Source organism: Crocuta crocuta, unplaced genomic scaffold (genome assembly GCF_008692635.1).
Source record: "Crocuta crocuta isolate KB4526 unplaced genomic scaffold, BGI_CrCroc_1.0 scaffold129, whole genome shotgun sequence".
Lineage (NCBI taxonomy): Eukaryota > Metazoa > Chordata > Mammalia > Carnivora > Hyaenidae > Crocuta > Crocuta crocuta.
This window is the reverse complement of record NW_027551571.1, coordinates 6533424-6558984: the sequence shown is the minus strand read 5'-3', so window position 1 is coordinate 6558984 and position 25561 is coordinate 6533424. Positions and strand designations below refer to the sequence as shown.

The 25561-nt window shown below is 48.8% G+C and overlaps 1 protein-coding gene across 4 annotated transcripts in view; it reads right to left on the bottom strand.

The window, feature by feature from the left end:
• The window catches only part of ATP6V1C2 (ATPase H+ transporting V1 subunit C2), a 51819-nt gene that overhangs the window by 19905 nt on the left and 6353 nt on the right, over positions 1-25561 (bottom strand). For 2 of the 4 annotated variants that reach the window (XM_077751071.1, XM_077751069.1), the window contains exons 3-4: positions 3282-3367; positions 2356-2385 (exon numbers count right to left, since the gene is read on the bottom strand). In XM_077751071.1, the coding sequence (XP_077607197.1) occupies positions 2356-2385; positions 3282-3367 (116 nt within the window). The remainder of the gene's footprint in view (positions 1-2355; positions 2386-3281; positions 3368-25561) is intronic. The other 2 variants (XM_077751072.1, XM_077751070.1) reach the window with 1 other exon arrangement.

Sequence of the window (25561 nt, the reverse complement as noted above, 5' to 3'; positions counted from 1 at the left end):
TTTCCTCTAGGAGCGCCCCTACAATGCCTACAAGACACTGCCCGTCTCCTTGACTGGGTCCTAAGTACTCAGCCTCCATTCCCATCACAGCACGTGTGGGACTGCTGTGCCCTTGGCCCTGAGCTCTCGGACGGCAATCGTCTCCGCATGCCCTGCAACCAGCACAGCGCCTGGGACCTGAGAGCCGTGCAGGAGTGTCCGCGAATGAAGAGGAGGTCAGATAAGGGGGCTGTGCAGACCTCACCGCAGAGGCCCGGTGAAACCTCTGGAATGTGACCGTGACCTCCCGTCCTCAGACACCTCCCTCCCCGCGTCGGAGCACCAGCTCCAGCTCCAGACGCCGGCCCTTGCCCTGGGCCACACACCCAGGGGCAGCGTTGCCCTGTCCACACCCATCGCCTCTGGTGACAACATGGTCTGAGGACGGTCCTCCGTCTTAGAAAGCCACAGCCACCCCGGGCCTTCCTGTCCATCCGGTACTGCAGCCTTCTCTGTCTCCCCTCCCCTGGTGGAAGTCAGAGAGGCCTGGCCTCCCACGGAGCAACTCGGGGCTAGGGCTGTTGGCCAAGGTTGAGGTCAGACCATGACCCAGGCGGGCTCATGCGGAACCAAAACACACTGTATGTAGACAGCAGCTCGTGAGCCACCGTGACGTCATCTCAGAACCGGAACAAGCCCTTCCCGGCAGCAGCAGAACCAGAGGCCTGTGACCACAGGAGCTGCCGGTCAGCCAGCCACATCTCCGGGTGTTTGTGACTTCTGTCACGTTGTAGGGGCTGCGCCAGGCAGTGGCGCGCTTGCCCGGCTTCTGCTACAATCCAAAGCATCTATGTCCTTCCAGACTCAAAGCTCAGTTGGGCGCGGAGAACAAGCAGAAACAAAGGGTGCCTCAGTAAGGCCAAGAGCCTGTTAAAGATGAAGTCCATTGGCAGGTGAGAACACCAAGGCCCGGAGAGGTGGCCTGCCAAGGTCTAGGACCAGGTCTGACCGCTCCAGCGCTGCTGCTGCTGGCTGTCCGGACAGCACTTCCCCTCCCGGGGAGATGGGGGGGGTGGGGGGGAGACACTGAGCTTTCCAGTTAATTCCGTCAATAGCTAGTTTCGTGGGTGTTCTGCAGAAGAAAAAGAAAAAGATTTCCCAACCCAAACAATATCAGGAAAACCTGAGCCAAAGTCAGTCTGAACAGGTGTCTTGACTGCAGTACTTTTCAGAGCCTTTACTATGCTGACAGACATTGTGGATGTCAGGAGTCCTTGGCAGGAACGCTGCCATAGAGCTCTTGACCTTTATTTGCACAGGGTTGGTTCTAGAACAAGCCTTAGAAGCTCTAGTCTCAGAAGTCAAGGGGACCCGATTCTCTGGGGGGCCTAGAGATAATCAAGCAGATGACAGAAGCCAATAGAGCCAAATTTCCTCCTCCCGAGATGAGAGGCGGCCGGCCCTCAGAGTAGCTGCCGTCTGCCCGGGGGATGGAGATGGTGGAATGACAGCCTCTTTTTTTAAGTAATATGAATTTTGAGTAAAACGGAAGCATCCTGGTTGCTATTTTAATGTGAGCTCGAATCCTTGTGCCTTAAAGACCAGGTTTTTACACAGAAAGGCAGCTCTCCACCTTAAGTCAGCTCTCCGATCTAGGACCCTACAAGTTACCTGCTGGGAAATAAGATCGGCTGATCGATTAAACAAAATAATTTTTTATTAGCACCAGCAAGGAATTTCCATGTAACAAACAGATTGCACGTGGAAAGGGTATTTTGAGAAGTTCCAATCTGTAAAGATTCGTGTTCGTCCTGCAAGGTTTTGCAGGCCTTAATTCCACCAGTTTGGAGAAAACCTGAAGCAAAGGGCTCCTTCTAATGCTGAAGCCGGGAACGGCCCGTTCAGGCTTGAGGGGCGCCCCCCCTCCCCCAGGAGGCTCATGGAGAAGAAGGCTCCTTGGCTGAGTGGACCCCCCTCGGGGCCACAAGCCAACTCTGACATGTAAGGTGCCAGGGTCCACAAAGCAGCCAGCCTCCAAGAGCGGGCAGGAGAGGGGACACTGAGGACCGACATCCAAGCAAGCCGCAGACCAAAGGCCAAAAGATGCAGAGGTCCACCTTGAACTTGAGAGCCAGGGCACTCCCCATTCCTGGAGGCATGCAGTGCTCGAGGGGCAAGGCAAGGCAGGCATGAGAGAGAGTCAGGAGGACATGTGACGGGTCGTACGGACATGGTGACCAAGGTGCCCGGTTGTTACTGGAGCGAACCCTGTGACCCCATCACCGCACCCCTACGACCAGCCGGGGAGAATCCACCTTCCCGGGGACATGCAGCCATCACACCAAGCACACTCACAGCAAACCACGCATAACCTACTCTTCAAATATTTCATTTTTTCCTTCAAACCTGCAATGTAATAAAGGGGGTGGGTTATTATACTGCGTTAACACACGAGGCCAAGTTCAGGTTGGGGAGTGCGAGCCTTTCCATTTGTCAAGTGAAGCCAGCAAATACAAAGGCCTTTTACGGGGTTCCCAAGAGGGGGAAATAAACATGAACTGCTGTAACGAGTGACCGAGGTGTTAAATGGAGTCACACGCTCTGGTTTGCGGCATCCGCACACGCGAACAGCCGCAGGTTTCGCGAGCTCCGCGGGGGTGAAGCACTGAATTCTCAAGCTTCCAGAGTCTCAGTTTCTGTCCTGCACGTTGTTGAGAGCGCGCAGATTGTACGCACACGGTTAACGGGCCCGAATGTCTCTGGAACTTGAAGGTCCCCCACAGCACAGGGGGGAGGGACGTTCCAAATGCGAACACACAACACAGAGCAGTTTTGGTCTCTGGTATTTACTGGGCACAATGAAGCCTGAAGTTTGAGGCTTTCCTCAGCCCCTGAGGGCATTTTCCAGTGTGGAGAAAGGGATCAAGGTTGGGCGGGGGTGCGGGTGGAGGTGGGGGAAGGGGTGGAATTTTCCATGCAGGATAGAGCAGAGACTGATAGAGATGGTGGGCAGGCCAAAGAACCATCAGACCCCCCCGACCCCGTTCTCCCCTTCAGAGTTCTGCAGGGTAAGAAACGCCAGCTTCTGTGGCTTTAGAAATACCGCAGCAAGACCACGAACACGGCAAGGGACATGCCTTCAGCCTGGTGGTGCTGCTGGGCTCAAAAGAGCATGGACTGCTCAGCCCGACGTGTGGACTCAGCCCTTCCGTGGGGGCTCGTAACATTTCGGCACGGCCAGGGCCACCGATGGGCTAACACCGGCCGGGAGAGCCCCGGCGAAGAACATTCCAGTGACCTACCTCCATTGGCCAGGAGGTTCTCCGGAACTTTCCCCTTAGCATCTTCCATGACTTCTACCACGCTCTGGGCCATCCTCTTGATGAGGCTTTGGGAAAGAAGAAGAGGCCATTAGAGAAGGAACGAGCCCGTCCTCGGAATATACTCACGCTGGGTGCCGCCTCCGGGGAATCTGCCACGGTAGGCAGCCGCTTAAAATGCGAACCGTCTTTGAACCAGTATTTCCACTTCGGAGAAACTATCTTCAGGAAATAGGGCAAGCAGGAAAACAAAAAACAAAAAAAACCTTTCTGCATAAAAAGATGTTCTTCTGCAGCATGGAGCTGACAGCAAAGAACTAGAAACCACTGGTAGGTTCAACAATAGGGGATTGTTTGCGTAAAGGATGACATATCCCAACTGAAGGGTTATTAGGCATCCGCTGGAAATAAGGTTTACAAAGAATTTCTAACATGTAGAACAAGGGATGTATTATAATGTTGCGTGGAAAAAAAAAAAAACACCCAAGATCCAAATTTATGGAGACGGCGCGGCCATGACTATGTGAGAATGTTCTTCTGACTTTAATGTATTTCCGACCATCAACCGTGATGACAATTTGGCATTGAATACTGAGTATAGTTCAGGATTGCTTTTATTATTTTATTTTTCATGTCTTTTTGATGTTTATTTTTGAGACAGAGAGACAGAGACAGAGCGTGAGCAGGGGAGGGGCAGAGAGAGAGGGAGACACAGAATCTGAAGGAGGCTCCAGGCTCTGAGCTGTCAGCAGAGAGCCCAAAGCGGGGCTTAAACCCATGAACCGTGAGATCATGACCTGAGCTGAAGTCGGACACTTAACTGACTGAGCCACCCAGGTGCCCCTGTTTTGTTCTTAATTTTTATTTTAAGTAGGCTTCATGTCCAACATGGGGTTCAAACTCACAACCCTGAGATCAAGAGTCACATGCCCTACCAACTGAGCCAGCCAGGTGCCCCATGCAGGGTTTTTTTGTTTTTTGTTTTTTTCCTTTTTCTTTTTAGTAATCTTTACACCCAAGGTGGGTTTCAAACCCATGACCCTGAGATCAAGACTCACATACTCTTCCGACTGAGCCAGCCAGATGCTCCCAAATGCATGATTTTGACCAAATTCATTTCATCTCTTTGTGCCTCAGTTCTTTTATCTGGAAGATGCAGATTACACCCATTTTGTAGGATTATTATACATATTAATACAATGAATCAGACACCGAGCATCTAGGAGCAGAGGGTCGGCTCCTGGAGGCTGAGCAGTGAGAAGTCCGATTGGAAAACAAGCCAAACTAGAACCGAAGTCTAAAAGCCCTGAAGATCCAAATCTTTGCCTTAGGCCCTCTCTCTGCCTTCTCCCGGCTTCCATGAGGGCAGGCAACGGGGAACATGGTCCTTCTGCTGTTGCAGACACTGGCTGTGTTGGCCACTCAGAGCACGAGGCCAGGGGGCTGGGGACCGACACAGGAAACTGAGGCAGGAGGGCCCTGAAAGGCCCCAGATGAAATGGAGAGAGGGAGGGGGAAGGAACTTGGTTTCCTGGCAGAGTAATATGTGTTCATGGTCAAAATTGGAAACCTATCAGAAAAAAAACCACCATTCTCCACCACTCAAGAGAGGACACACGCTTTCATTCTGGTGGGTTTGCAAAGCCTTAACACGTCCACGGTTTCTGTGAGTTGAGGCTTTCTTTCGAGAACACCTACTATTTAGTGGAGCTACCAGGCACCACATTTTCCAACCATTGCCTCCTTTAATCCCCACAAACATTCTAAAGACAGGTATTATCCTGTTTTACAGATGAGGCCCAGAGAAGTACATTGACCCCCACACCCCCAGACCAGCTGAGGACCCCCAGGCTCTCAGCCACCAGGCCACGTGGCCATCTCTACACCTGAGCTCAAATCTCAACAAATGTGTTACCATTTGAAAAAAAAAAATGGGGAGGGAGGCAAGATGGCGAAGTAGGGAGCTCCGTACATTTCACCCGCCCCCATCTCTCAAACGGAGAAGGCCTGAAGCTATAGGAACCCTTACAGAATCCAGGAGTTTAGGAGGAAAAGGAGGCAGAGTCCCGTGAGAAAACCTCACAGTGGCTACCTCAAGAAACAAGCCAAAGTACACATGGTAGAGAGTCCTAAATACCACTACGAGTAGGGAAATAAAATAACCAAAGTCTCAATAAAAGAGACCAAGAGACACCATTCAAAGAACACTTCCTGAACGGACAGGCCCTGGACAGTCAAAAAGAGTCTTCTTTAATACAGCAACAATCAATAAACCTAATAGGCAATGNTATGGAAACCAACTTGACGATAAACTATTTAAGAAAAATAAATAAAGAAAAAGGGAAAAAGAAAAAAATGTGTGTTGTCACTTCTTAGAATAGTAGTTCTGCATGTTACGGACTATAACTAATGAGAATTATGTTACTAATTCGTTACCCAACTAATCTCATTCTGTTTCCTTGGCTATAAAGCGGAAATGGTGCTGTGCCTTTTGCGGGATTATTTGCAGAGTTTGACGCAACGCATGTGACGTTCCAGGCGTGGGGAGTTTGTGGAAATGTCTCCAGTTGTATTATGGGCAGCCTGGTGGACTGGGATCTCTGACCCCGGCTCCCGGGTACGTAGGGAAGGGTGGGGGAGGGTGAGTCAGGAGCCTCTCTCCTCTCTTCCCCTGCAGCCTAGGGCTGTGACAATGCCTCCCCATCTGCCTGGGTTCATACACCATCCCTTGTGGGTCACCCGTAGCCCACACATGAGTGTCTGTCCCTTTATAAACAAACTTTCCTCAAATTCTCGTAATTTGAATGTGTCTTATTATCCGTTAAGACTCTGATTCAACATATTCATTCATTCCTTTGCTAACTCATTTAGCAAATTCCACATATTAAGCAACTATGTGCCCAGCACTTTCATAACGCTATGAACCAAACGAAGTCCCTGCTCTCTGGAAACTTCTATTCTAATGCCGTCAACAGCTCCTCTGCGTCATTACTATAGTGACACTGCCTCCACATCCTCTGGAATGCTTTGAGTAATTACCTGTTTAGGTGAAGACAGTAGTAACTCTCACCCCGACCACAATGCCTGAGGCACGGCCGCTGCTCAGGAAATGTTTGTTGAGTGAATAAATGAACTCCTTTAAAAAGAGAAACAAACCAGCAAAAAACAAAACAAAACAAAACTAGCAAAGGGCACGAACGTGCTATTCACAGAAGATGAAATGAGGCCACGGTAGGGTCCATGAGTCTATGAAAACGTGTCCTTTACTCCTCAGCGCCTAAATAACATGCATGCTTTCTTCCCGGTGAACCTAAAACGAGAACTCACTCATCATTCTGGTAATGACTTTGTGCTGCTCCTGATTCTCGCCTGTACGAAGTTTTTACCAATAACAAGTATGGCCGCATGCCTGCCCTGGGGCGTGTACATCACCTCGGACCGTCTCAGAATAACATGGTCCAGTGAAGCTTAACTGCTGGAAAAATCACTTCCTGCACATGACAAAAAGGGCCCTGACTTGGCTGTGATGATTAACTCCAGGCATCAGCACATTGTGGCCTTTACCGAATCAGAACACTTTTCTTATTAGAAGGAGCCTGCGAGTCTATACGGTGTTTCACTTGTGTGACTCCACGGTTTGCTGTGAACACGTTTTCAGGAACAGAGCTTCCCCGTTCCTGATATCTCTTGTGTGCCATTTTGCCGCATGACTATATCCTAACTACTTCTAGTGGACATGGGGGGTTGTGTCCCTGTGATCGGATATTGCAATGACACACATCCATCGCACGCTTGTGTAGGTAGAATCAGTTGTTAAACAATAACTCCTGTAATGGAGGGTATAAGTGTTTCCGATTTTAACAAACAGGCCAAGCGACTCTCCAGATAGAGCCAGTCTACACTCCCGCCAGCAAGAGTGCTTGCTTCCCCGAACTCCCACCGACGTCGGGGGCCATGAATGTTCCAGGTCTGCCAATCTGACAGCTGAAAACGATTATCTCATTGCTGCTGTGTTTGCATCGCTTTGATCATCAGCGAGGCTGGAAATCTTTTCAGGGATTCACGGACTCTACAAATGGCCTGCTTTCTTCTCCTGTGAATAGTATGTTCGTGCCCTTTGCCGGTTTTTCTGCTGCCTTGTTCCTCTTTAAAAAAAAAAACACAAAAACAAAAACAAAAAAACAACCATGGACTTGTAAGGGCTCTTAAGGCTCTCGGGATCTCAGTTGCAGAGAGAGTGCTTTGAGCTGGGTAACATCCTCACTTCGAAGGTGAAAACACAAAGACTTGCATGGCTGACAGTCGCCCTACACAGGGTGACAGGTGGCAAAGCAGAAACCGATCCTGAATCTACATGACTCCGAAGTCCGTGCTCTTCGACGCTAGTTCCAATTACACTCTGGCACCTTCCTCTAAAGCACCTGACAAAAGTGTGCACGAATCCAGAAGGGAAGATGTACGGATCGTATTGTTAATTAAAAAAGCAAACTGCAAACACTGTGTAATCTCGACTGGGGTGTCGGGTACATCAGCTTCTGTTGTCTGTGACGTAACCGTTGGGAACTCCGGCGTCCACGGAAGGCTTAGACCATAGATTGCGGTTCATTTGGGTCAGTTTCGGCTCGTAGCACAGTAGCAGCGCCCCCTTCCCGCCCCTCAGCCGCGTGGCAGGCAGCTGTGTGTTCCTGGGGCGACTTATTCACTGTTTGCAGGAGCCAGGTGGCCATAAACGACCCTGTCCTCCAGACACTGAGATCTGTGCTCTGATGGCCGCTTGAGATCGCAGAGGTACAGAGAGGGGGTAATCGTCGTTCCGCCTCCCCCACTGTGCAAGCTCCTCCCCCTTCAGTACAGACACTTCCAAAGGACTTGAAGAGCCTGGGTCCTTCTCCTCCCTTCATTCTTCTTTTTCTCATTTGGGAGTCAGACACGAAGACCAGGGCATTCAAAACCAAGTGTGTGTATGGGGAACATTAGAAAGTGAGTGCTTAAGGGGCGCCTGGGGGGCTCAGTTGGTTGAGCGTCTGGCTTCAGCCCAGGTCCTGATCTCCCGGTTCGTGGGTTCGAGTCCCACATCGGGCTCTGTGCTGACAGCTCAGAGCCTGGAGCCTGTCTTCGGATTCTGTGTCTCCCTCTCTCTCTGACCCTCCCCTGCTCATGCTGTCTCTCTCTTTCTCAAAAATAAATAAAAACATCAAAAAAATTAAAATAAACACAAGCAGGAATGCTTGTGTTTATTTTAAAGTATTATGGGTGGCTCAGTTGGTTAAGCATCTGACTTTGGCTTGGGTCATGACCTCATGGTTTGTGAGTTCGAGCCCCATGTCGGGCTCTGTGCTGACAGCTCAGAGCCTGGAGCCTGCTTTGGCTCTCTCTCTCTTTCCCTCTCTCTCTCTGTCTTCCCCCATTCACACTGTTTCTGTCTCTCAAAAATTGAATAAATGTTAAAAAAGTGTTTTAAATAAACATAAGCAAAACTTATGTTTAATAACAAAAAACAGCAAATCCAGGGATGGAGGAGGATATGATTTCCAGAGTCACCACATCATTAGATTCAAATGTCCAGTGTTCAGGAAAAAACTCACAGGGCATACAAAGAAGCAGGAAAGTACTGCCCATTCAGAGGAAAGAAATGAATGGATGTAAACAGTCTCTGAAAAAGACGTGATGGCAGATCTACCAGACAACAACTTTAAAAAAACTCTTTCAAAGATGCTCAAAGAACTAAAAGAAGATGAGATGAACCTTAAGGAAGCAAGCTCTGAACACAATGGAAATATCCCTAAAATGACAGAAAATCCAAAACAAAGAAAAATACCAAAAAAGAAAAAATTCTGGAGCTGAAAAATACAGTACCTGAAATGAAAAACCCACTAGAGGGACTCCAAGGCAGGTTTGAACAGAAAGACTCACTCATCAAACTGGAAGACAGGATATGGAGATTATCGAGTCTGAGGAATAGAAAGACAAAAGACTGAAGAAAAGTGAACAGAGCTTAAGGGACCCATGGGGGGTGCCTGGGTGGCTTAGTCGGTTAAGTGTCTGACTTCCGCTTAGGTCATGATCTCGCGGTTCGTGAGTTTGAGCCCCGCGTCGGGCTCTGTGCTGACAGCTCAGAGCCTGGAGCCTGTTTCGGAGTCTGTGTCTCCCTCTCTCTCTGACCCTCCCCTGCTCACACTCTCTCTCTCTCTCTCTCTCTCCTAGAAATGAATAAAAATAAAAAAAATTAAAAAAAAAAGGACCCATGGGACCCATCCAGCATGCCAACATATGCATTGTGGAGTTCCAAAAGAAGGAGAGAGAGAAAGGGGCAGGAAAACATTTGAAAAAATAAGAACAAAGCTGAAGGACTTACACTTCCTGATTTTCAGTAATGAAAATAGTGTGGTACTGTCATAAAGATAGGCCAATGGATTAGAATAGAGACCCCAGAAATAAACCCTCATATACATCCTCAAATGATTTTTTTAAATGTTTATTTATTTAAGGGTGGGAAGGGGCAGAGAGAGAGAGGGAGACACAGAATCTGAAGCAGGCTCCAGGCTCTGAGCTGTCAGCACAGAGCCCAATGCGGGGCTCAAACTCACAAACTGTGAGATCATGACCTGAGCTGAAGTCGGACGCTCAACCGACTGAGCCCCCAGGTGCCCCCCGTCCTCAAATGATTTTTGACAAAGATATCCACACCATTCAATGGGGGAAAGGACAGCTGTTGCAACCCAGGGTGCTGGGAAAGCTGGAGACCCACACATAAAAGAATGAAGCTTCACCCCTACCTCACCCCACATATAAAAATTAACTCAAAGTAGATCAAAGACCTAAATGAAAGACCTGAAACTATAAAACTGTACAATAAAACACAAGGCCAAATCTTTGTGATACAGGATTAGGCAATGATTTCTTGGATAGGACACCAAAAGCACAGGCAACAAAAGGAAACACAGACAAAACGGATTTGATGAAAACTTAAACATTTTCTGGCTTGAAAACATCAGCAGAATACAAAGGCATCCCACAGAATGGGAGAAAATATGTGTTAGCCATAGATCTGCTAAGGGATTGATATTCATAATATACAGAGAACCCCTAAAACTCAACAACACAAAAACAAACAACTCTATCCAAAAATGGGCGTAGGGCTTAACCACACATTTCTCCAGAGGAAATAAATAAACGGTCAACGAGCACATGACAAGATCCTCAAAATCACCAAACAGCACTAATGGCATGGAGGGAACAACAAATGGCTCAAAAACATTCAGGATAGGGGCGCCTGGGTGCCTATCTCGGTTAAGCGTCCGACTTTCGCTTAGGTCATGATCTCGCGGTTCGTGGGTTCGAGCCCCGCGTCGGGCTCTGTGCTGACTGCCAGCTCAGAGCCTGGAGCCTGTTTCAGTCTGTGACTCCCTCTCTCTCTGACCCTCCCCTGCTCACGCTGTCTCTCTCTCTCTCTCTCTCCTAGAAATAAATTAAAAAAAAAAAAAACATTCAGGATAAATGTTAGAATCCGTATCTCTCTCTTTCTCTCTCTGTCTCTGCTCCTCCCTCTCTCTCTGCTCCCCCCTCTCTCTCGGCTCTTCCTCACCCATGCAATCTCTCTCTCTCTCTCAAAAATAAATAACATAAAAGAAATTTTTAAGGGGGAAAAGAATAAATAATACCTATAGATATGGTCACATTTTTGTAAAAACAAAAACGGAAGACATAAAATTGCACACTTGTATTATGCCTCGAAAAGTCCATGAAGATTGGCACTATATTGTTAAAATGGTTTCCTTTGGGGAACAGAATTGCAGAGGTGGGATCCGGAATTTAAAATCACCAGGATGTATTAATTAAAAAAAAAAATAATGGTAGTGCAAATAAGCAGAGCAATAAGTAGATAAAGGAATAAGTTCAAGAGCATGCTACCTGGGCTCCGCTGGTTTAGATTTCTTCCAAATTTAACCTTGCCAGTCAAATGGAGAGGCAAGGGGAGAAAGTGAGAAAGACGGGGGCGGGGAGGTGGGGACATCGCCCAGGTGTGAGGCTGGGCAGGTAGGGCACTGATGGGTGGGGGGCTTCAAGAGCTGGGCAGGCAGATTCCAGATGCTGGAAACCCGAGGGGAGGGGGGGTCAGGAAAGAAGGGCTGCCTTGGCCAGGTGTGCCATGAAGATGCTCTGTTCTTTCTGAGGACACCGTGCGGCACCTCTCCGCGCTGCTCATTTCCGGATCCTGAGATCCAACGGGGCTGTTCCTTCTGGCCCTTGGGGACCCAGGACTACTCAAGCACTGAGAGCACAGTAGGACACGGACCCCTGAAGTCTCTGGCCACCTCCTCTCCTCCGGCAATCCTGGCTGTCATGCAAGGCCCCAGGGCTCTTCCAGACCCTTCCGGGATGGACAACGACACCAGCAGAGCGCTGACCGCCACTCACCGCAGGGGCCCTGTCCCAGGACCCAAGCACGGGGGGGCAATCTTCCTGAAGGGTAGCCCCCCTGCAACCACGCACAGCAAAGCTCTGAGTTTCCTGCTTCCAGAGCGCCCCTGCGGGCCCAGCTTTCATCATGGCGCCCCCTTCGGCAGGAGGTCCGCTCCCACCGACCTCACCCCTCACCCTGTGGGAAGGAGGGCTGAGTCTCGCACACCCAGTTCTCTGCAGCGGGAGTGTGGTTATCGGGTTCCGAGGCCCTGAGTGCATCCCTGGAAAGCAGAACAGAGGGCTTTCCCCTTCCCGGGGGTTTTCTGGATAATTCAGGCAAAGGCAGACTGAGGTTGGTGTGGTTTTCGGGATCACTGCAGCCTGGGAGTTGAAGGCCAACAGGTGGCTGGGAGCGGCAGAGGGAGCTTCCACAGGGTTTGGAAGCAAGGGTGACGGTCGCTTTTATCTAGTGAGGGGTCCTCTGGCCTCCGGCACTTCGTGCACATAGATGTATCCATACATGAAAGACAAAGGAGGCGAGGCAGCGTGAGCTCAGGGAACTGAGGTTCAGAGAGACCAAGAGACACTTGCCCAAGAGCCCTCTGCTGGTGGCCTCGGCATCAACTACGACCGCCGCAGACCCTGCCCCTACAGAGCTGCACTCCGCTCCAGCCGCTAACACGCCCCTCTCTGGATAATCAAAACCCCAAGCAGAGGAGGGGCTCTGACAGGTCCAGCCTCCCTTTGTGGCCACACAGAAGCCCTGAGACAGGAGATCCAGAAGCTTCCGCAAAGCTGGTGACTCACAGAGCCCCTGGGCACCTCACCCCACTCCTTTGTCTCCCTCTGCTTCCTCCTCGCAGCCAAAGGACAATGAAATCAACATGCCTTGCAGCAATGATCCAGGAACAGGTGCCTGGACTGTGGGTCTGTGACTTTCTTTTCATAAAAATAAAGATCCAGTGAGGCCTCTGAGAAGATTCCCCACTCTGGGGGATTCTGGAGGGTTCTGGCCACAGAGATACCGTGCTTTGAATTCTGACCTTGCCTCTTAGAGACTGGAAGTTGCAATAACCGACTGATATCTCCCTCCTTAAGGGGATCCCCCCTGATACTGTTTGTAAAGCCATTCAGCGAAATTACCAGTCACTCAAAACAGAATCTGCTTTGGCCAAGTTGGCATTACGCAGCTCGATTTACCCACACGGTGGTTGATGATTCGGTGGTTGATGGTTCTTGGTCCGCTCCAAAGCCCAGTCAGTCTACCCTCGGAGAAAATCCGCTCCCTAAGGGGCTGTGGCCAAGGAAGGCCCCTTGTTCTGAAGCGTTACTGAAATGAAATGCTCTGGGGTCCCACAGTCTTTAACGGGGAACCAGGCAAATCCCCTAAGCATCCGGCTTAGAAGGGAGACTGTAATTTAAGTTCTGGAGAATTTTCTAGAAAGTCAATCCACCCAGCAGCTGGGAGCACCGTGCGCAACTGCAGGGGCCCCACTCCCCCGGGGCCGGGCCCAGCACACACAATGCGAAGGGCGCCCCCAGCGTTGTCCAACCCGCAGGCCCCCCCAGGGGGTGAAGGCACAGAGGTCAGAGAACGCAGCCCCCAAAACCAGAATCCCAAATGGCTGACACGTGACTGAAAGCACGCTTCCTCTGGTGGGTTGCCCCAGAAATGCGCGTTCAAACAGTCACACATCGTTTTCATTTTTCCGGGTAGACAAGCAAGGCAGTAAATCAATGAGGGTGTGATGAAACAGCACTTCCGGCAGCCTCACTGGAGAACATCTTAGCCATATGGACAAACAGCTTTAAATACGCCCATATCCTTTGAACCAGTAATTCCGCCTTTGGAAATGCAACTGTAGACACTGGCCAAAAATGCAGCTAAAGATTTCTGTGAAGAAGCTAATCAGGGTATTACTAGAACAGAATGAAGGGTTTTATCACCATGAGAACTAAAATGAAAGAAGTGCTCCCTCCATTAAAACTTCTTGACATTAGAGTCACGCCTGGGTGGGGTGACGAGAATATGGTCACACACACCCCTCCCCCCAGGGCCATTGTGTGGGGTCCCGGTTGGAAGGGCCGTTAGAGACCCCGGAGAGGTGGAGACCTATTTGAGGTCACACAGCCCGTACGTAGCCGACACGGGCAAGAATGAGACCTGAATTTTAGAGTAACATTGGATTTAATAACAGTGTTCTTTCATAAAATCTCCTCATGTACATTCCTCGTCTCTTTGTACTACGAGAATTTTTTCTTTAAATGAAAAGAAAGCAATGGACTGCTCAGGCAAATATTTTCTCAGGGCCTCAGNCCACGGTCCATCATCTTCAGGTCCCTGTCAATGCACATTTCACCATAAATCTGCAGAGAAGGTGGTACTTCTCTTGGTTTATCAGAAAACATCCAGGTAGGGGCGCCTGGGGGACTCAGTTAAGTGTCCGATTTTGGCTCAGGTCATGATCTCACAGTCTGTGGGTTCGAGCCCTGCATCGGGCTCTGCGCTGACAGATAGCTCGGAGCCTGGAGCCTGTTTCAGATTCTGTATCTCCCTCTCTCTCCGACCCTCCCCTGTTCACGCTGTCTCTCTCTCTCTCAGAAATAAATAAAACATTAAAAAAATTTTTTTAAAAAGAAAAAGAAAAGAAAACATCCAGGCTTTCTGTTTGCATGAACCGCCCAGAGCAGGCAAATCCACACAGCAAGTGGCCAAAATCCAGGGGCTGGGGGAGTGGAGGGGGGAGTGGATGCTGACTATAGGCACAAGGCTTCCTTCTGAGACGATGAACATGATGGACACATTCTAGAGTCAGATGGTGGTGATGGTTGTGTTACTTTGCAAATATACCACAGACCAGTGAACAGTGTACATCAAAGGGGTGCATATTACGGTGTGTGAATTACACCTTAATCTTTCAAAACATGCCCCAGCCTTTCTCTTGGCTTTGAAGGTGAAGACCCAGTCTGGAGGAGAATGTCACGGACGGCTTTGGCCCTTTAGGATGGACGTCATCACCTTCTCCTACGCTCCTTGGCCCTGCTCCCTTCTTTTCCATCACCTCTATAATTTTATAATTACCACAAATCTGCCTGAGCCCTGCCCTGGGCCACTGTCCTCAGCGGGCCACGTCATCTTTCTCTGAGTTTCCTTCCGTGGCTTTCTCTCTGGCTGTCTTGCCTCGCCCAATCTGGCCCCCTCCTGTCTATCCCGCCCACGGTAACCAGAGGGATCTCAAAAAATACACAGCTTAGCGCGCCACTGCGCCGTTTCAACTAGGTCCACGGTTTTCCAAGAAGTTCAAATATTGATGTTCGAGCTTCTGAGCAGAGTTGACAAAGAACGCCCTGCCTGTCTGGCCTTCTCCTTCTCCACCCACTCACTGCTGCCCTTCCCACGCCAGCCTTCTCTGGAGGCACCAGGGACATCCTGAGCCACCTGGATGCTACTCACCCTTTATCACAACAGCCCAAGCGCCCCTCCGTGTGGCAAGCCACCCCTAACAAATACAATACGGCATCGGATACCGCCCCCACCCAGTGCGTGTCGCTTCTTGCCCTCAGTGGAAACACATCGTCCATTCTGTCCCAAGCAATATAATGGGGAGGCGCTAGTGAACAAAGCAACCATAGTTGTTGTGCCCGTGGGGCTTACTAGAAACTTCCCTCCACCATATTGGTTATCATATCATCAGGAGTGTTGGTTTCCTCATCTGTGTACTCCATCAAAACAAACAGAGCTCTGAAAATTTATGCCACCTGCTCCGACAGAAACACAGCGCGTCCTGGAAAATATACAGACGCCCAGCAGATGCTGGTGGACTGGCTGGCTGGACAAGTGCCTCGAGACATGAAGCAAGATGCTGGACAAGTGCTCCTCAGAGCCACCAGGGTCCTCCGTCATTTCTGTTTTGTCCATGTGTCACACAGGATTGAAATGATCTCTATATTCACCTACCTCATCTCCCAGAATGCAATCTTTTCAAAGAATGGCCATTTCCTTAAACAAAAACAACAACTCAGCATTCCCTCTGTCTACAAAATTCTAAGTACTCAATGCAATTAAAATAGTAGGCTTAGCCCATGACAAGGGGGCCATGTCCTGGCACCACATGGGACCCCATGCTCTAGAAGGTTCCCATGTGGCCTTCCTCCAAGCCACATCCATCCCATAGGGTCAGGAAGCAATCCAAAAGTTTGAGGGTCAAAGGGGATGTGGGTACCCACACTTTCTGTACCCAGGACCCCAGTTCCTCAATGGGTAGGTATTTACCTAAGAGAAACTAAAACGTATGTCAATACAAAGATTTTACATGAATGTTCATGACAGCTTTCTTTTTAATAGTCCCAAACTGGAAGGCATCTAAATGTCCTCCAACAGGTGAATGGATAAATAAATTGGGGCTTACCCATAAAATAGAATATTCCTCAGTAGTTAAAAATGACAGTTAATAGACACACAACAACATGGATTTAATCTCAAATAATGATGTGGAATGGAAAACCCCGACCAAAAAAAAAAAAAAGAGTATATACTATATCATTCTATTCATACAAAAGTTCTAAAAAGATGCAAATGGTCTTATAGTGACAGAAAGCATATCAGCATTGAAATTACCAAGAGAGAAACTGATCACAAAGGGACACAAAGAAACTTTGGGGGGGAATGGATATGCTCATTACCTTGATCGCGGTGATGGCTTCACAGATGGGCATATCTCAAAGCTCATCAAATTGTACACTTTGAAAACTTGCTATCTATGGCTTATCATTTATGTCTGAATAGAGCCTCTAAAAATAAAAAAGCTACTATTCCCAGGCAGCATTACTTAACTGTCGAGTTCATAAAAACCCAACACTTGACAACATACTTTATGAGAACGGTTTAGGGAAATGTGGACTCTCTTTCATTGCGGGTAGAAATGCAAAATGGTCAGCCCAGAGACATCTGGCAACATCTGTCAAAATTACAAGAGCATACGACCCTCGGACCCAGCAGTCTGTCTCTGAGAATTCACCCTGCACGTACAGTCGCACTCTCTCCCATGCACAGTAACGGTAGAGGTATAAGATTATATACCGCGCGCGGCACTGCCACTAAAACCCCCCTCCCCATCAGAGTAAATAAGCCAGTGCCCATCTTGGGGCTGGTTAATAAACTGTAGTACTGTCCCCACGTGGAACAATACCAAGCTTAAAAAGAGAGAAAGCTCTTTATGGACCAACAGCAGAAATCTCCCGGGATATAATACTAAGTGAGAAATAGGCAAGATACAAAACAGCACGTGTAGATTACTTCTTTGTGTTTAAAAAGGGAAACAATAAAATATATACTGGAACTTTCTTGTGTTTGCACTAGAAAATGTGTCAAAGCAACTGATAAAATTGGCTTTCTTCAGCAGAGGTCAGGGAAGGGGTCCCATGGGGGGACAGTGAAAAGGAGACTTCTCATTGTTTTTATCTTTGATGCATGTGAATGTATTACCTGCGCAGAAAAAAAAAATTATTGTAAACTATTTATTTAATATTCATTTAGAGTCCCTGGCCTTGAGATCAACTCCCTAGAAATGCATTAAAATTAAACAGGATTGGGGCCCCTGGGGAGCTCAGCCGGTTAAGCATCCAGTTTTGGCTCAGGTCATGACCTGNGAGAAGAAGGGGGGAAATAGTTGGGGAGAGGGAGGGAGGCAAACTGTGAGAGACTCTTGAGTGCTGAGAACAAACTGAGGGCAGATGGATGTGGAAGGGGGGTGATGGGCATGGAGGAGGGCACTTGTGGGGATGAGCACTGGGTGTTATAGGGAAACCAACTTGACAATATCTAATAGAAAAAAAATTTTAAATAAAACAAACATTTAAAAAATTAATAAGTAAATAATTTAAAAATTAGGGAAAAAAAACAGGGTGACCTGGCGGGACTAAGTTAGCAGCTAGTCTGGAGGGAGAAGGTCTCGGAAGAAGGTGACATTTAGACTGAGATGGGGATGACAGGAAGGGGGTGCTGTGTACAACACAGGGCAGGATGGAGCCGGGGTAGGCGGTGCATGGACAGCTCCAGGGGCCGACCGGTTAGGCACCTGGAAGCCGGGGCCAAGAGTATGGAGTCTACACCGAGGACCCTGGAAAGGCACAGGGAGGTTTCAAGCACGAAAGTCCCATGATGGAGCGTTTTGAAAAAAGAGGACCCTGGCTGCCACGTAGAGAAGGGTTGAGGGGGGTGTAGGGGTGGNGACAGTTCATGGGTTCAAGCTCTGCATCGGGCTCTGTGCTGACAGCTCAGAGCCTGGAGCCTGCTTCGGATTCTGTGTCTCCATCTCTCTCTGCCCCTCCCCTGCACACACTCTGTCTCTCTCTCAAAAATAAATAAAACAAAAAAAATAATTAAACAGGTAAAGCGATCACTGAACAGTAGCAACGTTCCTCAACATCTCCAACCTACCTGCCTGAGAATCACGCTCGGCCCCCAATTAAAATACAGGTTCAGAGACCCCACCCCAGATGTGCCCAATCAGAATCCCCCGGGGGTGGTGCCCAAGGAGCGGAATTTTTTTTGTTTTTAATTCCCAGGAGATCCTAGGGGCTGCTAGGGGAGGCCACGACTTCCTGATGGGGTAGATGAGGGACATGTACCTGATGGGGTAGATGACGGCAAAGACAAACAAGAGAGGTATTAAACAGCGGCATAGGGAATGCAAGAATTAAAAGAGGGTGACCAGAGGGGCGCCTGGGTGGCTCGGTCAGTTAAGCGTCCAACTCTTGATTTTGGCTCAGGCCGTGACCCAAGGGTGTCAGGCTCTGCACTGAGCGTGGAGCCTGCTTAAGATTCCCTCCCTCTCTCCTTCTCTCTCTCTCTCTCTCTCTCTCTCCCCCGGCCCTCCACCCCTCTCCCCTGCCCAGGCTCNCGCTGACAAGTGGATGGATCCGGGACAAGTCCCGAAGGTGGAGACCGTGGGGCCCGGTCCTTACCGGAGCCGGGCAGGAAGGCGCTGCTTGAGCGCCTGGTGCTTAGGCCCACGAGCCTGCGGCGGAGACGGGGAGGGCCTCGCGGAGGACGATCTACGCACATACGCCGTCTGTTGACACTGAGCCAATTCAGAAAAGGACCATTTAAAGTTGCCCCTCAAGCCCTTGAACGTAAGGGAGGTGTCGGTGGCTGTCATCCACGTAAGGCGTGAGGAGCGCGGTGCAGAGTGAACGTGGTTGGGGCGTGAGGTCAGGAGAACAGCGGGGTCCTGGGGCCCCAGGATCAGTAAGGATCTACTCGATTTAGCCTCCGAAGGATTATTTTGTGGATTTCACAATGTTGCCTCGGGCTGAAACTGACCCTACGCCCTGTTTCACACAAAGCGGCCGGCCGGCATTCCTTCCTTCCCTGCTGACCCGACTTCGGGTTTGGTGAGAGCTGCTAGGAGCTGGGGGGTGGGGGTAGGGACCGTCAGGTACGGGGCCACCTCAGGCAAAGCCGGGACTGTCCCGGCAGGGCCCGGAGGAAGGGATGAAGGCAGGACGGGGTCGGGGAGGGGGGGGAGTGGAGGGTGGGGGTCACTGCCATGTGCCAAGGCCAATGGCCGGGCCAGGCCGAGAAGCAGGTGCACCGGGCTCGAGCCTGACACTCGTCAGCCACGTGATGTCGCACAAACAACTCACTCTGTGCGCGTCAATATTCTCATCTATAACAGGCGAATAGTCACCCCGTCCACAGGGCTGCGATGAAGACTTTATGAGACACAGAGAACTGAGAAGCGCCCGATACGGTGCCTGGCACACAGTGAGTGATCCATGAAAGGCAGCGGGCAGAACAGGGCAGAGAACTCAAGACAGAAAACACTACAGACAGAGGCACACACGAGTCAAGTGCAGCCCCCAATGGACGGTCCAGTGTCCCGGCCCGGAAGGGCGGCAGAAAGGGCAAAGCGCAGCATGAAGGATCGCGTGGACAGGGCAGATGTGAAAATCATGATAACCGGTGTTTCTCTACACGTATACGCTGACCCTCAATCCCAGACCCAGCGCAGTCCACTCCACACATGAACATGAGAATTTTCCTCTCCCAGCAACTGTGGAAGGCTCAGAAAAAGCAGCAATATGAGGTCACGAGAAAACTTTGAATATTAGTTTTCAATATTCAGGACAGACGCAGCACTTACTTCATACTGAAAATGCAGATTTTCGGACCCCACCTCAGGCCTGCTGACTCAGAAATTCTGGAGGTGGAGTCAGTAATTTATTTCTTTTGTTTTATGTTTATGTTTGAGAGAGGGAGAGAGCACAAGCAGGGGAGGGGCAGAGAGAGGGAGACACAGAATGAGGCTGGCTCCAAGCTCTGAGCTGTCAGCACAGAGCCCAATGTGGGGCTCGAACCCACAAACCATGAGATCATGACTTGAACTGAAGGAGGATGCTTAACTGACTGAGCAGCCCAGGCGCCCCCCGAAATCTATTTCTTAGCCAACCTTCCGGATGAGTCTGATGCGCATTACAGTTTAGAAACCACTGGTTTAAGTGTCTGCAGGTGACATGCCAAGTGTGGTCTGCGGCCCAGCACAGGGTGACTGCGGAGCTTGTAAGAAATGTTGGATCCCATGGGCACCTGGGTGCCTCAGGCAGTTAACTGTCTGACTTCAGCTCAGGTCATGATCTCGTGGTTTGTGAGTTCGAGCCCCACGTCAGGCTCTGTGCTGACAGCTTGGAGCCTGAAGTCTGTTTCAGATTCTGTGTCTCTCTCTCTGTGTGCCCCTCCCCTGCTTGTACACTGTCTCTCTCTCTCTCTCTCTCTCTGATAAATAAATAAACGTTAAAAAAAAAAAAAGAAGAAGAAAGAAATGTTGAATCCCAGGCTCAGCCCAGACCCACTGAGTCAGAATCTTCATTATCCTCAGACGCCCCAGGGCATTCACCTGTGTGTTTGAGAAGCCCTGAGTGCTAGCCCAGTGCTGTCTCACAGAAATATAATGGAGCCACATATATAATCTAAAACTTCCTAGCAGCCATGTTAAAAAACAGTAAAATTAATTTTAATAATATATTTCATGTACCCAATATCCCAAACATGATTGTTTCAATAGGCAACCAGCATAAAAACATTTAATGAGATTTTCCTTCTTTTTTGGGGGCAGGGGGTCCCAAGTCTTTGAAATCTGAGGTTTTATACTTTACACACCTCATTTCAAACCAGCCACCTCTCAAGCGCCCAGGGCCCCATGTGGCTAGTGGACGCCATATGAACAGTGGAGACAGGATGGAGAACAGAGACAACTTTAAACACTTTTTACCAAGCCATCCTCATTCTGAAACTAAGGTGGCTTTGTAATTCTGTGCTTTCACACATCAGACCAATCTCAATATTGTGTTGAAAATGAGGACTCAGCGAGGGTCATCAACTGAGCATCTGACTCTTGATTTTGGCTCAGGTCATGATCCCAGGGTCGTGGGTTTGGGCCCCACGTCCGGTTCTTCACTGGCAGCGTGGAGCCAGCTTGGGATTCTCTCTCTGCCTCTCTCTCTCTGTGCCTTTCTCTCCCTCTCTCAAAAATAAAATAAACTTTTTTTTTTTAATGAGGATTCTGGAGCCAGATTCCCTTGCATCTGACCTTAGCTTTCAATAAGGTAATTCAGGGCATTTGTGGGCCATAAAATTAATATGTGAAAATCCCTATTTATAAATTATAAACATTTAGAGAAAAGATCTCATTTCTTTTTTTTTTTTTTTACAAATAGTTTATTGAAAAGATCTCATTTCTAATAGGAACTAAATAAAAAACAAAATTTGGAGGAAGGTAATCAATGAGATACTGTGCAGGAACTTTATCCAATGAAACAAAAAAGCTCTCTACCAGAGGAACAAAGCAAAAGAATTAAGTCAGTTGAAAGATGTACTGCATTTATAGAAATATGCAAAGTAAGAATGTTAATCTCCCCTAATTTTAATGCAATATTTTTTTTATCATTTAAAAAAATGTTTAATGTTTATTTATTTTTGAGAGAGAAAAAGAGCGCAAGCAGGGGAGGGGCAGAGAGAGGGAGACACAGAATCTGAAGCAGGCTCTGAGCTGTCAGCACAGAGTCCAATGCAGGGCTCGAACCCACAGACCATGAGATCATGACCTGAGCTGAAGTCAGAGGTTTAACTGACTGAGCCACCCAGGAGCCCCTCAGGATAATCGTAAATAAATTACCATTAGGGTTGTTACACTAACCGTGTAACAGGTTTTGTCCTAAATGTTTGGGTCATACCTAAATAAAAACAACCTGTACTCAAAAGATACCTCAAAATAAGGTCTTCAGGGTTTATAAATATTAATGCTGGAGCATGAATGTACGTGTATTTTTTGTTTTGTTTTACCAAGTGACGAGCTATACAAAACCCTCATAATGATTGCCTCTGGAGAGATGGACGGGGTAAACTGGAACTTTCTATTTCTTTGTACCTTTTTATGCCATTTGATTAAAAAAATTTTTTTAATGTTTATTTATTTTTGAGAGTGAGAGAGAGAGAGAGAGAGAGACAGAGCAAGAGTGGGGGAGGGGCAGAGAAAGAGGAAGACACAGAATGGGAAGCAGGCTCCAGGCTCCGAGCTGTCAGCACAGAGCCCGACACGGGGCTTGAATTCACAAACCATGAGATCATGACCTGACCCGAAGTCAGATGCTTAACCAACTAAGCCACCCAGGCGCTCCACCATTTAATTTTTTAAATGTGTAAATATATTACTTTGAGAAATGTCAGTGTTAATTATCCGAGCAATGAATAAGACATGAGTAAGACATTTTTAAATGTTTGTAGTTAAAAAAAAATAGCGATGATTGACTGGTAAATCTGGGTCAAGGCTCTCTATTCCTCTGCTGCCCGGGGCCTATCCGGCTCTTTCTAGAAGCATCTTCTGGGCATGTTTCCTCATCTGGGACACGAGGGGGGTAGATTAGATCTCCAAGGGCCTGTGCGGCTCTAATATTTCAGGATTCTTTCTTCCATTCATTCATTCAGCCGGGTTTTAAGGCCTCCAATGTTACAGGTGCAGGGATCTGCGTGTGCCGGTGCCCAGCCTCAGAGGTCTCACAGGCTAGCTGGAAGGCTGCTACCAACCAAACGATCCCACAAGAGAATATACAAATGCACTGTGGCGAGCGCGTGAAGGAGGGGTGTGCCTGGTTGAGTAACACAGGGTAGATCAGAAAGCAGGGGTGGGGAGGGGAGCCTGGGTTGGGGAGCAGCATGAGCAGGCACTATGGGGGGTTTACAAGGAAGGGGAGGTTGGAAATAGTCATTCAAAGCAGAACAGAGACGAGCTGGTAGGACCGTCAGGCAGTCTAGAAAGTGCACGTCATTAAAAGGTGTTCAATTAATCTTTGTCTAATGAACTGAAGAAATGTCACATGGCCAAGGTAATTTTTTAAATTATATTTTGTCTCTCTTTATTTAAAAAAACATTTACGTTTATTTATTCTGAGAGAGAGAGAGAGAGAGAGAGCATGAGTGGGGAGGGGCAGAGAGAGAGAGACAGAAACCCAAGTAGGGTTCACAGCTGTCAGCGCAAAGCCCGACGTGGGGCTCAAACTCACAAACCGTGAGATCATGACCCGAGCTAAAATCAAGAGCCTCCGACTGAGCCACCCAGGCGCCCCTTGCTTCTCTTTCGACTGCACTTAGAAGAACCCACTCCCCACGATGCCTCCCTCAGCAGACATCCACACTCAGATCCATGACCTCCCATCCACATCCTCGAGCTAACCCTCAGTCAACGTCACCCAACCACAGGGTAACGAAAAGCTAGTCCACAAGGCAGGCACTGGGCTCAGGGGCGCGTGACAGCCACCAGGGGAGCACAGAGACCCAGGTCTGTCTGGCTGTCTCAGCACCTGTGAAATGCAATATTTCAATCAGCATCGCAAAGCAAGCTAAGACACCGGGCAGAGCTCAAACACCTGATAACGGGGGAGGGGGAGGGGTGCGCCTCTTCCAAGATCAAATCATTTGGTTTCTCAAGCGTTCGTGAATCACCCGGTAAATGCAGGGTAAATGAACAAAGTCAACATGGAGGAATAAATCAAAAAAGAAAAGAGAGAGAGAGAAGCGCCAGTAAGCAAAACCTGCCTTCCAGCTACATGGAAAAAGACTCTAGTGTCCCCAGTAAATAAATAATAAAAGGATATGGAAACAATACACCCTGAAAACTCCTGTCCCTCCTCCCTTCTCCTGACCAGAGGCAGCGCTGACAGATTTGTGCCGCCCGAGCTACATACCCAGCTAGCATTTATTTATCTAACAACACTCGAGGACTCTTTAAAGAGTTTGGTAGGGCATTTCAAAGACCTGAAGCCCGGCCTTTAGTGTACCCCATTATTTGGGTACCCCATTATTTGACTCTGAGCTCCAGTATTAACTCCCGAAACAAAGTACCCTGGCCGCTGGACCAGATAAATGCTGGAAATAAGGGCTGCTCAGATCACACCACGTTCCTTTTTCCCTGGGAGAAAGGCTCCTGAGAACATAGAGCCACGAAGAAAAGGAAAAAAACGCGCACTGACTGTCGGCTCTCACCACACCCAGCCCTGTTTTTTGAAAGCACCTTAATTCGTGTGGCTTCTATCCGTTTCCCGACTATAGCCGCAACCTCGCCTGCTCACATACTTTCACGTTATTTCTTATACACGTGCTATGCCACCAGCACAAACAAGCCGTGCAACCACTGGGTGTGGAAAAGAACACAAATAAAAACAAAGCAAAACAAAACAAGAAGGAAATGAAGGTGGAAATAATAATCCAGGGTCACAGAAGTTTGGAGCTAGAGGAGGCTTTGGGGGAGTAAGAAACAGGCTCAAGGACCCGCACCAGGGCAGATCATTGGTAGCGAAGAAAGATCTAGAAGGATCTAGAAAATTCTAGAAAGCTAAAAATGCTGACTAGCTGTCACTTCTGCAGGAGGCGTGGAAACGATTCACTTCTGAAGGCAATATGGCCGCTCCTCACTGCAGGACCTCATGAAGCAAGCGGTCAGGGCTGCTGAGGAAATTGAAAGCAACGGCCAGCCTAGGGCAGTGGGCTGTCAGACCCTCCTCCCTGTGGAGAAGAGCCTAAGAAAGGGGTTGATATTTAGGGGTCAAGCCACTTTTGGGGGTGTTCTTTTTTCATGGAACCAGTCCTCGGATTTGATAATGGTTGACTTCCTTCATTCTTCTGTGAAAGCACAGAGATGTTCAGAACTATCCCATTTTACAGATGAGAAAACCAAAATTTTCTTTTTCAGAGACCCTGTGCTGCAAACTACTTGGGGACTAGGGCCACCTTTATGAGGTCAGAGCAACATCGCACATGTAGCAAAATGTCACCAACAAAGGATGCTGTGCATTCTCAGGCAAGGGGCAGGTGAGCAGCAACAGAGGCAGAAAACCGGAACTGAACCAGAACAGAACACAGAAAACCTAACTTCTACCTCAGGGCACCAATCGGCAGGTTGGGAATCCTCAAAGTAGGATCACTGTACAACTGTGTGGGGGGCGCCTGAGGGGCTCGGTTGGTTAAGCATCTGACTCAATTTCGGCTCAGGTCAGGATCTCACCATTCATGGGATCGAGCCCCGCGTCGGGCTGTGCGCTGACAGTGTGGAGCCTGCTTGGAATTCTCTCTCTGCCTCTCTTTCTCTCAAAATGAATTAAACATTTTTAAAAAACGTGTTAAGGGGCGCCTGGGTGGCTCAGTCGGTTAAGCGTCCAACTTCGGTTCAGGTCATGATCTCACAGTCTGTGGGTTCGAGCCCCGCGTCGGGCTCTGTGCTGACAGCTCAGAGCCTGGAGCCTGTTTCGGATTCTGTATCTCCCTCTCTCTCTGCCCCTCCCCTGCTCGCACTGTCTCTCTCTCTCTC